Source organism: Trichomycterus rosablanca, chromosome 11, assembly GCF_030014385.1.
Source record: "Trichomycterus rosablanca isolate fTriRos1 chromosome 11, fTriRos1.hap1, whole genome shotgun sequence".
NCBI classification, from domain to species: Eukaryota; Metazoa; Chordata; class Actinopteri; order Siluriformes; family Trichomycteridae; genus Trichomycterus; species Trichomycterus rosablanca.
In genome coordinates, this window is record NC_085998.1 from 150,001 (window position 1) to 166,516 (window position 16,516).

The window sequence follows — 16,516 nt, forward strand, 5'->3', positions numbered from 1 at the left end:
TGCACTTCCTGCTTTAACCCTCCTGATTCCACCTGATCAGCTCATTAACACATCTGTCTGAAACATCTGGATGTCCACAGTTTATGACAGTTTTGGGTCAGTAATATCCAGGATGATTTAGAACGTTCTATAATGACGTTAAACTCGGCCTCATCACTCACTCTGACCTGGTTTATGGATCAGTGGTCTTCACCAAGGCCTGAACAGAAACCCAAACTGTCACTTAAAGAGGGAATTTGTTTTTGCTAATCAGATGTTTTTCAGAAGCACATAAATGTCAGTCCTGTACTGGAGGCTGCTGATATTTGGGCGTCATTGTTCACAGTCAAACAAGCTTTACACTAGTGCTGCCACTAACGACTATTTTTCTATCGATTCATCTATAGACTATTTTATCAATCAGTCGATTTATCTAAACAATTAATTTTCCTCCAAAAATGTCATTCAGAATCTGATTTCATCTTCTTTTATTCTAACACTAAACTGTAGGTGATAATAATCTAACCCAGAACTAAATGTAAACAGGGTTTATGTTCATATGATCACATTCTCAGGTGCTCCATATTAAACCGAGTGCAGCTCGTGTTCATGCTGTTCTGTACACACAGCAACGTGCTTCACCTTATAGCAGAGATCAAATAGTTAGATGTAGCCGCGTCTCATTAAGTCCAGCGTACGGTAACGACAGAACGATCCCCGATCCTAACCTCCACATTCACTCAACACTTACTGCACGTTCTAAACCATGTAAACACGGTGCTGAGTGTTACGCTGTTACCGGCGCATTCACACCAGAAGCTTTTTGTGCTTCGAGCGCCGACGCAGTAAAGTGGGCGGCGGTCTGACTGAACTCGCTAAGAAATGCGCTATTCCAAGATCTCCAGGATTAAGAAGCGTAATGAAACAATATAGACGTGCAGCACGGCGCCGGTGCTGCTGTGGTTCCATCAAAGCTTTACACAGTGACCAAACCAGCTTTTAGTTCTGTACCAGGTTTAAGTATCACCAAACTTTGGATGATTTGGGTCGTGGAGAACTTTGATCTTTTATTTGTAAGCTCTACAAGACGGAGCTTAATGCCGCCAACCAGTGACCGGAGCAGATACGACTGAGGTCCTGCACACGGCGAGTAGTGCTGAGGGAATCATATGAACGCTTATATGAACGGAGACGATGTACAAATTAAAAAGGAGCATTTATAAACATCGTTTTAAAAACGATACATCAACTTAATATATACATAATATTGACGTCATCGACTAGGTCGACCAATCGTTGCAGCCCTACTTTACACTCCAGTCACACTCACACATTTAGACAAAGAACTAAAAATAAAATCAGCTACAGATCTACAGACGTGGAAGTGTTGTGAACACTGTGTGTGTGTGTGCGTGTGCGTGCGTATGTGTGTGTAGGTGTCTGTGCATGTACGTGTATCAGCGTGTGTGTGTTGTGCTATACTGAACATTTACAGTTAGCATGCAGGCTAAGCTACGCAGCAGCAGGATGAAGATTATATACAGTGATGCCAGTAGGTAGGATGAATCCTGAGTGTGTGCAGAAGTGTGTAGTGCACCAGGGGTGTTGGGTAAGAAAGGATTTGAGATCATGAGTCTCACCTTGTCATCAGTTCCTGACCTCACAAATGCTCTTTTGATTGAATTGGCACAAATTCCCACAGACACACTTCATAAACTTGTGGTAAGTTCCCTCAGGGGTGTGTGTGGGCATGGCTGGATTACTGACCGGGCCAGTGGGGCCAGCGCCCAGGGGCCCTTGAGGTCAGGGGGCCCCGGGGGGGGGGCCCTGGCCCAAAACATTTTGCGATGCCTATCAACATTTATGATACAATATATTTTTATTTCCGAGGGCCCTCCATTTTAAGGATCCTCTGACTATTAGGGACTTTGACCCCAGGGCCTCTTGGGGCCCCTAGCCATGCTTTTGGGCCCTAGCCATGCTTTTGGGGGCCCTAGCCATGCTTTTGGGCCCTAGCCATGCTTTTGGGGGCCCTAGCCATGCTTTTGGGCCCTAGCCATGCTTTTGGGCCCCTTATGAAAATGGATGAGGCGTTGTGGCACTGCTCTGACTTCGAGTCGTTGCCCAGGGGCCCAGACTATCCTTAATCCGTCCTTGTGTGTGGGTGGGGGGGATGGGGGTCGGCTGTTCTGGCCACAAATCATGAGGGAATGTCACATGGTTTTAAAATGGGACAAGCTCAGGGTCAGATGTCCACAGCGTGTGTGATTAAGATTCTAATCAGTTTCCTTCTGTTTCTCTCTCACCAGGTGGAGACGCTGAACATCCTGTCACCGTGAGGAAGTGCTGAGTGTGTGAGTGTGTGTGTGTGTGTGTGTGTGTGTGTGTACAGTGTGATTACTGTGATTAATTCATGACATTTATCTTTAATTGCCTTAATTAATGGTTAATGAGGCTCCGCCCACTCCTGCATTAACACACCTGAACCCTGAGTCCAGCAGCACCAACACTCATCAGACTGTGTGTGTGTGTGTGTGTGTGTGTGTGTGTGTGTGTGTGTGTGTGTGTGTGTGTGTGTGTGTGTGTGTGTGTGTGAGGGAGTTTCTCCTCGTCAGTGACATCACTGGTCCACTTGATTTCTGCTTCATCAGAGCAGTGGGAGGTGAACATGCGGTAGTGATGTTGGCGGAAAGCTTCTGTAACCTTTTCTAATCTCTACATTAAAAACTATATACTAAAACGTCAGATCTAAGCAGGACATCATTAGCAGTGCATTATGGGAGCTGTAGTTTTCTCAGTTAATCAGGTGTGTTAATGAGGGGCAGAAACGGCGGCTTGTTTTTTATTAAACCAGCATTTTTGGGGGTTTTGTACTTAATTCTTCTTTTGATTTTCTGACTATAATTACAAACTGAACAAATTGAATCTTTATAAGAATGATCAGTGTGTTTGATTCTGATAATAAACTGACATTTTCTAAACAAAAAAAAATTGATTTATTTATGATGCTAAACTATACGAGGTCCTGTTTTAGGTTGGTTGTTACCATGGATATGCCAGTAGCACTAGTGATGTAATAACGTCTGTTGTTGCTGTTAAAATGCAGGAGGCCCCTCACGATCATCAAGGAGGGCCACTGGGGGGCCAAAGCCCAACAACAGCAAGCTTACTCCCCTCCACCCCATCACCACAGACCACATATATGCAAACTGAGACAAATTTAAAACAAGTCTGATATACAGTCAAGCCGGGAGGTCTGTACACACACCCCTTCCACGTTTTATTAGGTTACAGACGCATTCTATAATAGATTCAGTTCATTTTTTGCCATAAACATCTACATACGGGCTGTCATGTGCCTTTTATTAAGGCGTGGCTTCCGTCTGGCCACGCTACCAAACCAATGTAACCGGGCTTTCTAGAGGGTTCGTTTAACAACATAAAAGTTCATAAAAGAAAAGCTCACACGGACACAGTATGAACATGAACCAGCACAAACTTTACTTTTTTTCTTCTCTCCTCATTTTCACACCAAAACAATAAGACTCTACAGTGCCCCAATAGGGCGGTCAGTCATTTTACATAAAAGTCTGTTGCACTTAATAACCGATGTGGATGCAGAGGAGAATTTTGATATTTGAGACAGAACATGAAGCCTCGCACCGTCGCTGGATGTTCTAGGTTTACATTCATCTATTAATGTAGCTGTGCTGTGTATCGTAGCTTCATTTATTCTATCATTTCATTTATGAGTGAAATTTAATGACGTGATATGTAAAATCTGTGACTTTTGGAAAACCAGGTCCATGAAATGAAGCTCATTTTCCTGTGAACTGAGTACGACTCTAAATATTAGATATTGCAGCTCGAGTCCTGTTAGCCACCAAACTCCGACCCGGCCACCTTCACGTCACACCCAGATTCATCAGACCAGTTTCTATTAAAAACATTATTATTAATTGAATGATGCAGTAATAATTATTACTGTAAAAAAAATTTTATAACAGAGAATTATATAAATATATTAACATTATAATTTCATCAGTATAGAGGACGCATTCAGGGTAATTGGACATGACTAGATTAGGGGAGAAAATTGGGGGAAAAAAAGTGGGAAAAAATAGATAATAGTAATATAATATACTATTATTATAATTTATTAGCAATATAATTTATTAGCATTATAATAAAGTGAATCCATCAAAGTTTATGTGATATAAATAAAAGCTATTGTACATTTCATTTCTTTAATTATTTTATAAATGTTTTGTTAATACACAGAACAAAAACTGTGTATAATTATAATGTAAAATAATAAAATATAATAAACAAGTAAAGGAGAACATTTTCACTTGGGTGGTGCAGCAGGCTAATACGCTCGCTCACCTCTGCAAAAAGCTCTTAGGTCTGAGTCTCAGCAGTGCTACCGGCCTGGCCAGGTGCTATGCAGACACGGCCAGGTATGTCTGAAGTAGGACAGTTTGAATAGAGTTTTTTTTGTCTGGTCGAGGCGCTGATACGAGAAGTGGAGGAACAAGGGGCGCTGCTGAGCTCGCGATGGTGTAGGACGTGTTTAATTAGTGCTCCCGCCGAGTCTCCAATTTAATTAAAATAATTAAGTGCTTACTTTAGGAAATACTGCGCAATTTACGCTGAAAGCATCTCTGAAGCTGGGAGATAACTTATATGTAAGCCAATGGCGACAAATCTACGCAAATATAAATACGCCGGACCATCCAACGCTAGGCCCAGCACAACTTCAAATCCCTCCGATGCTCCGGCCCAACGGACTCGGACGCCATCGAACAGTTTCGAAATGGATTTTACAACATTAAAAGCGGAGATTATTTCATCGCTAAAAGCGGATTTATCAGCCGTGATAAAAGCAGAAATAAAAAGCGCGTTTGCTGAGGAATTTAACTTCCTAAAAATGGAACTGCATGCGGTTAGATTGGAATTAGCAAATAGCACAAAGGTAATACACGCCGAAATGGACAAAGTTAAAAACACCGTCAAAGAAATGGAAGGCGGATCATCAACCTGGTCTGATGAAACGACTGCTTTACAAACAACTGTGACTGCTTTGGGAGCCGAGGTGGCTGAGGTTAAGGAGAAATGCGAGATTATGGAGGGGAGAATGAGGAGATGTAACATTAGAATACACGGAGTGGCTGAGACGAACGGGTCAAGTTCTACTGAATCTGTTTCGAAACTTCTGAGAGAAGTGCTGCATCTGGATAAGGATGTGTTAGTGGACCGTTCACAAAGAAGTGCGGCTATGAGAAGAGCTGACGGTAAACCGCGCGCCATTGTAGCGAAGCTACATTATTACCAAGACTGTGTTGAAGTACTGAGTCGCGCGCGTTCTCATGCTCCACTTATTAATGGCGAGTTAATTGCCATTTACCCGGACTACACTCCAAGTGTTCTCAAGGCTCGGGCTGCCTTCACAGAGGTTAGAAAGCTGCTTCAAAATCGCCAGGGCGTCCAGTATGGCATACTATTTCCAGCCCGTTTTCGTATCACACATAACGGAGATGTAAAGGAATTCACCGATGCAGCTAAAGCGATGGATTATGTAAAGAGTAAGATTCTCCCAGCGACAGTGGATGGACCGTGAGACTAAATGCTATGTTTATACGCTAACCCATTTCAGCATTGATTCGTTCAGTTGGGGTCACAAGTAATTTGTATTAAGTTATGGTGTTAATATAATTTAGCTTGCCCCATTAGGTCTGTAGACTTGTTTTGCGGTGATTGCCTCCGCCCCGGCATAAGTATATATATACCCAGATGTGTATGTATGTGTGTGTGTTTGTGGATGACTGTGTGTCTGAGCCTGTGTGTGTATGTGTGCTTGTGTGCATGATGTTAAGTGTGCGAGTTATTATGTGAGTGTGTGTGTAGATGCGTATGTTGATGAGAGTAAATCCATATGTTCTTTAGAAGTTGCTTGGGCGGAGGCATCACTGTTTTCCATGACCAACTTTATTATTTAAATGCGCAGTTAAATTCTAAGATATATATTATTGTTTTACTATGCACAAATTGATCATTCTTCTCAGGAGGCTCGGCGGGGGGGACACGAGTAGCTGAGTTCCCAATCATAAGCACTAAATGTGTGGATTTGTTTTGGACTGGTATAGTGTTAATGCTGTTCTTGTTCATGTAAGCGTTGTGTGGGGGGGTTTTACCAGACATGGTTCTTTTGTTTTTCTTCTTTTCTGATTTAATAAGCCAGTTATTAGTTTTGTTTTGTATTTGCTGTCGTGCTGTGGCTCCCATTGACTTCAAATCCATAACTTCCTATACCCAACATGGCAAGCTCTAATGTTTTGGGAGGCCGGGGAGGCTGCTCGGTTAATTTTGTAATTTGGAATGTTAAATCGCTTAATCATCCGGTTAAGCGTAAAAAGGTCTTTACGCATCTAAAATGGCCTAAGGCAGATATTGCATTCCTTCAGGAGACGCATTTACGGGTAGCAGACCATTTCCGATTAGAAAGAAGTTGGACAGGACAGATGTTTCATTCTAAATTTGACTCAAGGGCTAGAGGGGCTGCCATACTGATTGATAAAAATATACCCTTTACTGCAACAAGTGTGGATGCTGACCCTGCGGGGCGCTATGTTATAGTGGTGGGACAACTCTATGCATTTCCGGTTATATTGGCTAACATATATGCACCTAATTGGGACAATCCTGCATTCTTTACCGGTCTTTTTTCCCGTCTACCGAATATGGTCTCTCACCACCTTATCCTTGGAGGTGATATGAATTGTGTACTCTACCCGGTTTGGGATCGTAGTTCATCCAAAAAAGTTCCCTTATCTAAATCTGCACGCTCTATTCAGCACTTCCTCAAAGTGTATGGGGCAGTCGATATATGGCGGTTTTGCAATCCTATGACTAGAGGATATTCCTTCTTCTCCCCAGTTCATGGAACCTATTCCCGCATAGATAATTTCCTTCTGGATAAGCGGCTTCTGCCTTTAATCAATGAATGTGAATATGAGGCTATGGTGGTTTCTGACCATGGCCCCTTGACCATGAAAATGCGTATTCCTAACACACGATTCGACTCCCGACCCTGGAGACTAAATCCGTTACTTTTATCAGAGGAAACATTTACCACTTTTATTTCATCTGAGATTGCACTTTTCCTTGATATTAATCAATCTCCAGAAATGTCTTCCTCTACTGTGTGGGAATCACTTAAGGCGTATATTCGGGGACAAGTTATCTCATATTGCACTAACAAAAATAAAATAAATACGGCACGTCTTAAAGAATTAGCTGATGAAATTCTGACACTAGACAGGCAACATAGTTGTCAGCACTCCGAAGTTATAACGAAAAAATGTGTGTCCTTGCAAGTCGAATTTGATCTCCTATCAACAAGACAGGCCGAGTACCTTATTACTAAATCGAGGCACAGTTCATACGAACATGGGGAAAAAGCTGGACGGATACTCGCCCACCAACTTCGACAAAGGACTGCCAACCAAACTATTTCGACAATCAAAGACAAGCAAGGTTTAAAAACTATGGACAGCTTAAAAATTAATTCCTGTTTTAAAACATTTTACCAGTCATTATATACTTCTGACTCATCTGTAAATCACTCCCAATTTGAAAACTTTTTCAAACCTTTGCATTTCCCATCCTTAGACCCAATGACCATAGCCAGACTGGAGGAAGATCTGTCGGTTGAGGAGATAGCTTTGGCCATTAGAGCAATGCAAAGCGGTAAATCTCCAGGGCCTGATGGCTATCCAACTGAATTTTTCAAAAAATTTTCAGACCAGCTTTCTCCATTACTGCTGTCTGTCTTCGAAGAATCACTCTATCAAAAATCCGTGCCACCGACCATGCGACATGCAATCATCTCTTTAATACTTAAGAAGGACAAGAATCCACTTGAATGCAGCTCATTTCGCCCCATCTCTCTTTTAAACACAGATGCTAAAATTTTTGCCAAAGTCCTTGCACACCGTTTGGAGATGGTCCTCCCTTCCATTATCTCACCTGATCAAACTGGCTTTGTAAAAAATTGCTTTTCTTTTTTTAATATTAGACGCCTCTTAAACATTCTTTACGGCTCCTCATCATCCAGTACGCCTGAAGCAATACTCTCGCTTGATGCTGAAAAGGCATTCGATCGGGTGGAATGGGATTATCTTTTTAATGTTCTGGAGAGGTTTGGATTTGGTCATAAATTTATATCATGGGTTAAAATATTATACTATAAATATTAAACAATATTATATGGCAGCTGTACGCACTAATAATAATCTGTCCACCTACTTTGAACTCCACCGTGGTACAAGACAGGGTTGCCCTCTATCCCCACTTTTATTTGCACTCGCAATCGAACCACTGGCCCTAGCTCTGAGGCAGAATGATAATATTAAAGGGATCATGCGAGCAGGGGTGGAGCACAAGGTCTCGCTGTATGCGGATGATATGCTGCTATACATCACACAGCCCCTCTCAAGCATTCCCAAATTGATAGACCTGCTCACAGAATTTGGGAAATTGTCCGGTAACAAGATCAATATTCAGAAAAGCGAGCTGATGCCTATAAATAATGGGAACAACCGGGCGTTGTTGTCCTCACTTCCTTTCAAAATTAGTCCTAGAAAGTTCAAATATCTTGGAGTATGGATTACAAATAATCATAAAGACCTATTTGTGGCTAATTATGAACCTTTGCTCTATAATCTGAGGAAAGACATTGAGCGTTGGGACCACCTAGCCCTCTCTCTGGGGGGACGAATCAACTCAATAAAAATGAACGTTCTTCCCAAATGTTTATATATATTCCAATGTTTCCCGGTTTTTTCTTTAATTTGGAACAAGAAATTTTTTTTTTCTGTACTATTACTGGGCGGCCAATATAAGGTCATTGCTATATTGGATTAGGAGTGAGGACACCACATCTGATTGGCTAAAACTGGAAGAAGCGTCAGTCAGTCACACATCCTTAGCAGCTTTATTATGTTCCAAATTACCATTCACTCAGCCTCTCTCTAATTTTACCCATAACCCGGTCATAATACACTCACTTAAGATCTGGAATCAGTTCAGAAGGACTTTCTCTTTCAGGGATCTATCTTTGTCAGCGCCAATCACAAACAATCATATGTTCATTCCATCAACGATGGATGCAGCCTTCGCTTTATGGTCTAGTAGAGGCCTGGTCACGGTGTCGGATCTCTATATTGACGATTGCTTTGCCTCATTTGATCAGTTAGTACAAAAATTTAATATCACAAGACCACATTTTTACAGATACTTGCAGCTTCGAAATTTTGTAGCTACCAGCTCGGACTGCTTCCCAATACGCCCTCCCACTACTCTATTGGACTCAGTTTTTAACTGCAATCCTACTAATAAGGGAGCTATAAGCACAATTTACGGCCTGCTTGACGATTGTAACTCAACCTCATTAGATCTTCTCAAAGACAAATGGGAATCAGATTTTAACGGGGAATTTTCTCCTCATCTATTTGTCTAAGGCACGCAGTTATTCAATTTAAGATTGTGCACCGCCTGCGCTGGACTAAGGTCAGACTCTCTAAGATTAGGGCAGACATAGATCCTACATGTGACCGATGCAGACAGGCCCCGGCCACTCTACTGCATATGTTTTGGACATGCCCAAAGCTCCATGTGTACTGGCATACAATTTTTGAAACTTTCTCTAGAATATTTGGGAGAGTAATTGACCCACCTTGTTTGGTGTGACACCGGAGAGTGGTACCGCCAGCAAGAAAGAAATTAGCGTTATGGCCTTCAGCTCTCTCCTGGCAAGAAGATTGATATTATTTAAATGGAAGGACTCTGCCCCACCTACATATTGCCAGTGGTTTACAGAGGTCGCTAGTCATCTCAGACTAAAGAAGATTAGATACACTGTCCGGGGGTCTACCGAGAAATTTTATAATATCTGGCAGCCCTTTCTGGCACATATTGGGGAGGTGGGGGCTAGCGGCACGACGGTTTAATTGACATATGTAACTTTAATGTGATGGCATTTTCTGTTTTGATTTATTGTATACCGGCTGTATTTTAAGTTTGAATACTCATGTCTGGTCTGGGGGGAAGGGGACTTTGTTCCCTTTTTTTATTTTCTCTTTGTTGCTATTTTTTGTAAAATTGTATTAAGAAACAAAATAAACAAACTTTGATTAAAAAAAAAGAAGTGGAGGAACAAGTAGAGTATAGCATAACTCTCCATATGTGATATGACTGTGAGAATTCACCGCTGCCTGGTGTAAATATGCAGCTGATGAAAACATGTGTCAAAAGGTGGCAGGTGCTAGTCTGCAGCTCTCCTCTGCCAGCGTGTGGGTGGTGTAAACAACCGGAAAAATAACCAGATGTTGCTAATCAGATCATAAACGGCCACAGCAAAGCAAAAGTATTTCCAGTGGATTGTTCTATTTCTGAAAACCTATATAACATACAGTATATAAACCTATATATAAAACCTGTATAAACCTATATATAACCTATATAAATCTATATAAACCTATAAATAACCTATATAAACCATATATAAACCTATATATAAAACCTGTATAAACCTATATATAACCTATATAAATCTATATAAACCTATAAATAACCTATATAAACCATATATAAACCTATATATAAAACCTGTATAAACCTATATATAACCTATATAAATCTATATAAACCTATAAATAACCTATATAAACCATATATAACCAATATAAACCTATATATTAACTATTTAAATCATATATAACCTATACAAACTATATATAACCAAGACCAAAACACATTGCTAGACCATATCAAGGTTAATCCATTCCAGATTTTGATAAGGCTGCGTTCTTTGCGTACCTCCCAGCATCTTGCCATGAGGACCCATTCATTTGGAGGTTACTTATGTCATCAAAAATACCTACTCCAGGTTTTGACACTATAATCTATATAAACTTATATATAACCTATATAAAACTCTATACTGTAGAACCTATATAAACTTATATATAACCTATATAAGCCTATATATAACCTATATAAACTGCTGTGCTGCACTGCATTTAAACTCGGTGTCAGACAGCAGCCAGCGTCGCACCGTTGATTCAGTGCGAATGGTAAAGTGGGTATATGTAAAAAGAAAAGAAAAGAGAAAAGGGAAAGAAAACAAAAGAAAGAAAGCAAAATGAAAGAAAAGGAAAGAAAAAGAAAACTCCATCCCTGTGCCTTCTATTCGCACAGGCTAACCCTAGCAAAGTGCAACTACAGCAGTGGAGACAAGGAACTCCTAGCTGTCAAACTTGCATTGGAGGTGTGGAGGCACTGGAGGGGGTGGTGGATGGTGTTGTGTTGTGTTGTGTTGGTGGTGGATCAGACACAGCAGTGCTGCTGGAGTTTTTAAACACCTCACTGTCACTGCTGGACTGAGAATGGTCCACCAGTTTGTAACAAGTAGCCCTTCATATTATTCAGTAAAGATTTAATGGCAGTGACGACGGGAACTCAAAACGATTTCAAAAGAAAAAATTTAATGAAATCACAATCAGCCCAGACGATGAGCTAAAAGTTTAGTTTTTATTACAGTAGATATAATCAAATATATGATAAAGATGTAACATTCTTACTGTGTTTAATTATTAGAAACAAAATACTTCACAGAAAACAACACAAAGATAATAAACGTGTCCTCACCAGCACAGATAGTTCTGCTACCGCGTCACTGATCTGTGCATTAACAGACTTCCTGTTTACTTTTGCTTTGTGTTCACAGAGATCTGTTGTAGAATATTCAGCAATGCTAAAGAAATAAAGTGGTCAAAAGACACCTCATGACGTTCGTAAGGACTCGCTGTGTACCCGTCTTGAGTGTCCCCGTGCTCTTCAAATCATAATGTCAACAGTTTATTTAAAATACATTTAAAGACATTTAATAATCACACATAAAGCTAGTATACATGTCATATAGTCCCTATTTTATGTTAGGCAGGTATAGGTGAGTGTGTGTGCGTGAGTGAGAGTGAGGATCAAGAGGTTGTGCTGCACTTTTTTAATGGAACCAGCATTACTGTCTTGTCCACAACTCCCTATAGTTCAACATATCCAATTCTCTCAGTAATGCTGCAAGACCAAACACACACACACACGCACACACACTCTCAACACACTTAAGGCAAACACACCAACACCTCCAGCTACACATAACTTAACATGTCGTCTTCTTCAGTCACATGAGTGCACATGCTTTCTTTGCAGTACTGAGGCATTGTATCGACCACACGTTGTTCTATACCCAGTGTTTGAGTGTGCTTAGCTCTGGTCTGTCATATCAGATAAACCATTTATAAACATTGAGGGTTTTTTTAGCAAAGTAAACATATTTATTAAATTACATTACAATTTTACTCTAACAGAGAAACAGATTAAGGAAAGATCTGTGATTTCTACATAAGTACAAACTGAAGTTAATAGTTTAAGATGTAAATGTATACAGTTTACATTTCCTCCCCACTGTATCGTCTACAACAGCATATTTTTTTATCTTATGGAACACGACTCCATCTTGTTGTTTTCTCCATGTCATGGTGATCTTCAGCACCATCCCAAGCTCCTTCAGTTTCTGCTGCATCTGAAAAACAGAAGATTCATTCATGAGTAGAAAATGCAGGAGGAGAAAACTGATGTTCTGTAATGAGTGTAAAAATGCTGGAGAAACTGAATCCAGCAGCAGAAGAAGGTTCTAGTACAGCCCGTGTATCAGAGCTTCATGAACATTCAGGTTCTTGCTGCTGGAGGAAGGAGGAACTGTTTATTAAGTGGAACCTTGTGGAGGATCAGACCCACCTTTTCCAAAATTGCTGCTTTCACAGCAGGATCATTCACGTCCTGATCCGACTCCAGCTTTATCCTCAGGGTCTGTTGGATGTTGTGAGGAACTGCAGGCAGAAAAGACACAAACATTTAGTTTAATTAGTTTAATGCAAAATTTCATGCAAATTCAATGCAAGTGACTGAGGGCCTCGTTACAGTTGGTTAAATTGAGTAAATAATCGTCTAAATGTGTGTGTCCTATATAGAACGTGTTTACTTATTTACACTTCATCAATCAAACATGGACTTTGACCAGGGGTGCACAAACATCTGCATAGAACTGCACATTCTAAAATGTAAAGATGAGACTGTTAATAATTTTAACTTACCGACTTCACAGAAGAAAGGTTTTAAATCTGAACACAGCGCATCAGAAACCTGACCATTATTAATAAAAGCACAGTTTTCATTCCCATAGTAACGATCAGGTTGTCCAGTCTTCCATGTAACTACGGAGGGCAAGATTCGGTGCAGCCACCTCCAGGTTCTAAACAGACCAATCCAGGTAGACTTGGTGACCATCCCCAGTATAATAGATTGTTCAGTAGAGTTTCTGGCGCTGGCGAGGTCAGTGTGGTACAGTCTGCAGTAACTCTGAGCATCAGACCAACTTTTCTGTAGAGAATAATAAATGTACTTGTCGGTACCAGAGTTCCTGTCTGTAAGAACCAAATAAACCTGATTAATAGTTCCTGAAATTCTAAATAGAAAATTAAGTAAATTTTGATTCATTTAAAAATAATGAGAGTAAAGTTTGTTCCTTACCATCAAAGCAGATGAATGGAGATAAAACTGGACAATTTGAATCTGACCACCCATCAAAGTAAATTGAACCACACGCTTGATTCCCACCAGCGTTGTTCGGCTGTGTCGCAACCCAACCTGTCCAGCTTACTGGTTCGTCTCCCAAAGACCAACGCCAATTGTTTAAATCATTGAAAAATCCAACCCAAGCATCAGAAGTGAACTGGTATTTCTGAGCTTCAGTCTGAAATCTGGCCAGGTTGTCGGCGCTGTCTACGGAAGCCAGGTCATAGTAGTTGGTGCGGCAGTAAGTCCTGGCATTACTCCATGTTTTGGGCTGCTGGATCAGATAGTAGGTACGTTCACAGGACAGGACGATTGGGACGACTCCTGTGGAGCACATTTGATATAGTTTTATACTAATCCTGACAGGAAATACTTACTTTTTTTTTTAAATGTAGTTTTTAATGTAGGTAATTTGTGCTTTTAAATTTAAGAATTTATTTTTTTTCATTTTTCTGGCATTTCACTTTTTCTCATAATTTAGGTTTTTAAAAATATATTAACCACGCCTATACAGAGTGTGTTAAACAGTTAACTTAGACACAAACATTACAGAAGAATAAAATCATTACCAATAAATAACACTCTACACTCCACAAGAGTAAAAATGTGTGAATAAAGATTTGAGTTAGTGTAGAAATGAAAGAGCTGAACGTTTCCCCAGGAGTGCAAAATTCAGCTGCAAAGATTTTTTATGTGTAGAATTTTTTTTCCAGTGTTGAATAACACGTAAGATCTTGTATCCACCAGCTGTCCACTATGCGTTAATAGTAACGCTGATGAAACACAGGGGAAACACGCCCCTGTCCCAACATTTTTGGATAGTGTTGCAGGCATCAGATTCTAACTTAACATTTTCAGCATTTAGCAGATGCTCTTATCCAGAGCAACTTTCAGAAGAGCTTCCACAGCAAACATCTCCCAACTCTAAGTAAACAACAGTCCAAGAACACACATGTGTACTGGAACCCTCTTAGAACAAAGGAAAAGGTGGAAGACTTTTTAAGATGCTATAGAACAGGGGTCTCAAACTCAATTTATCTGGGGGCCGCTGGAGGTAGAGTCCAGGAGCGGCTGGGCCGCATCAAGTATTCCACAAAAAAAGGGTTTCAGGTATTCCAAACAAAAGTACAATTGATCCAAACTTCTCAATCTTTATTAATAACAGTTCAGAACATGAACAATTCTTCAGAACATAGGCTTCTTTTACCTACTCTTTGCTGCCAGAAACCTAAAGATCCAGCTACCTTCAAAGATTCATTATTCCCAGAATTGTCTTACATCTTGAAGGTTTTCTTTGGGTCATTTAGTGAAAGTCACAACACCTGTAACCGTGACTTGTTTTGAGTTATGAGATCTGCAGTAGGATGTTGTTTGGTATTTGTTGGTGATGAAAAGAAGGCTGCTCTATAGAATCCACAATTAATGCCAACTTCTGTGGTCATACAGTTTGAAAATGTTTTATGGGATGGTCTGTACTAAAATAACACATTACATTCCTAAATGCTTTAAATGTTCTATCAACATGTTTTTTCTATTATATTTCAATTAAAAACAACTATTGTGAGATTTATATCCACTTGTCCTGTTTGCATTACACAGGAGAGACCCCCCCCTGCTGTTAAGAATTTTAGTTTACTAACACAAGTAACGAAGTAACGTTTACTCTGAGTACATTTTAAATAAGTTACTTTTTTACTTGAGTAGGTTTTTAGACTAGTAATTTTACTCGTATTTCAGTAAAAATTATTTAAAGTAGTAGTACTTTTACCTGAGTACAATATTTTAGTACTCTTTCCACCTCTGCCCAATACCTGAGTGTTTGGGATATTATTCAGAAAGCCCTTTCTATATATTCTGAGAGGAATTTGAAAATGTTATCATTGTTCATAGCTTTTTTGAGCAATTCGTTTTTCTTATCATTATTAAATTTATCTCTCAGGTGTTTATACATTTCACATTCATAAATAAAGTGATCTAGATTTTATTCTTTTTGTTTACATCCTACACATCCTTCTGCTCTACCAAATCTCTCTGCTACTGAGCTAACTCTGGTGTCCATGTTACTTCACCTCTCTTAATTCTTAATATCAAGTGCATTGTCTGTTTTATACATTTTAAATTCTTGCTCTTTTTGATTAAATTGTTCTTGGTAAATTTGTTTTCTGTCCTCTATCTATTGCACTGGCTGACAGGATGTATTTTCCTTCCACTTGGTGTCGCTCTGAATCACGTTTCAGCCAAGTGACGTTGCTAATACGTTGCTAAGTGAAAAAATAATGAGTTGCGCAACGACTCGGCAAAATAGGTGCGTGTGAGAAAACCGCACGGGCCGCACTAACAATGAACTTTGACGTTAAGTCGGGGGCCACAAAATATCGGCCTGCGGGCCGCAATTGGCCCGCGGGCCGCGAGTTTGAGACCCCTGCTATAGAAGGTTAGGGTTAGGCATGTTATTGCTCAGCTTAAGTGCTCAGTAAAGAGGTGATGATGTTTTAAATCATCTTTTGAAGACGTTGAGAGAATCAGATGTTCGGACAGACAGAGGAAGTTCGTTCCACCACTTGGGTGCCAGTACAGAGAAGAACTCTAAGTTCTGGGTGGAGGATCAAGTCGAGCGAGACTAGTGGCTCAGAGGTTGCGTGGTACAGAGCGGGGTTTTATGAGTTCTCTATGGTAGTTTGTAGCTGGTCTGTTTTGTAGGTGAGCATCAGTGTTTTAAACTGAATGTGTGCAGCTACAGGAAGGTTATGAAGAGAACACAGCAGTGGGGTGATGTGGCAGCAGTGGGGTGATGATGATTGGACAGCAGTAAGGTAATGAGGCAGCAGTGGGGTGATGGTGT

The 16,516-nt window shown here is 40.3% G+C and overlaps 2 protein-coding genes across 3 annotated transcripts in view; both read left to right on the forward strand.

Annotated features, from left to right (window-relative positions):
- The window catches only part of LOC134323174 (signal peptide peptidase-like 2A), an 86,716-nt gene extending 83,752 nt beyond the window's left edge, over positions 1-2,964 (forward strand). For both annotated transcript variants that reach the window (XM_063004611.1, XM_063004612.1), the window contains one exon: positions 2,289-2,964. In XM_063004611.1, the coding sequence (XP_062860681.1) occupies positions 2,289-2,329 (41 nt within the window). In that variant the 3' untranslated portion in view covers positions 2,330-2,964. The remainder of the gene's footprint in view (positions 1-2,288) is intronic.
- Positions 2,965-7,428: 4,464 nt separating this feature from the next.
- The window catches only part of LOC134323455 (signal peptide peptidase-like 2A), a 49,550-nt gene continuing 40,462 nt past the window's right edge, over positions 7,429-16,516 (forward strand). The window contains exon 1 of the mRNA XM_063004982.1: positions 7,429-7,515. Within this exon, the coding sequence (XP_062861052.1) occupies positions 7,429-7,515 (87 nt within the window). The remainder of the gene's footprint in view (positions 7,516-16,516) is intronic.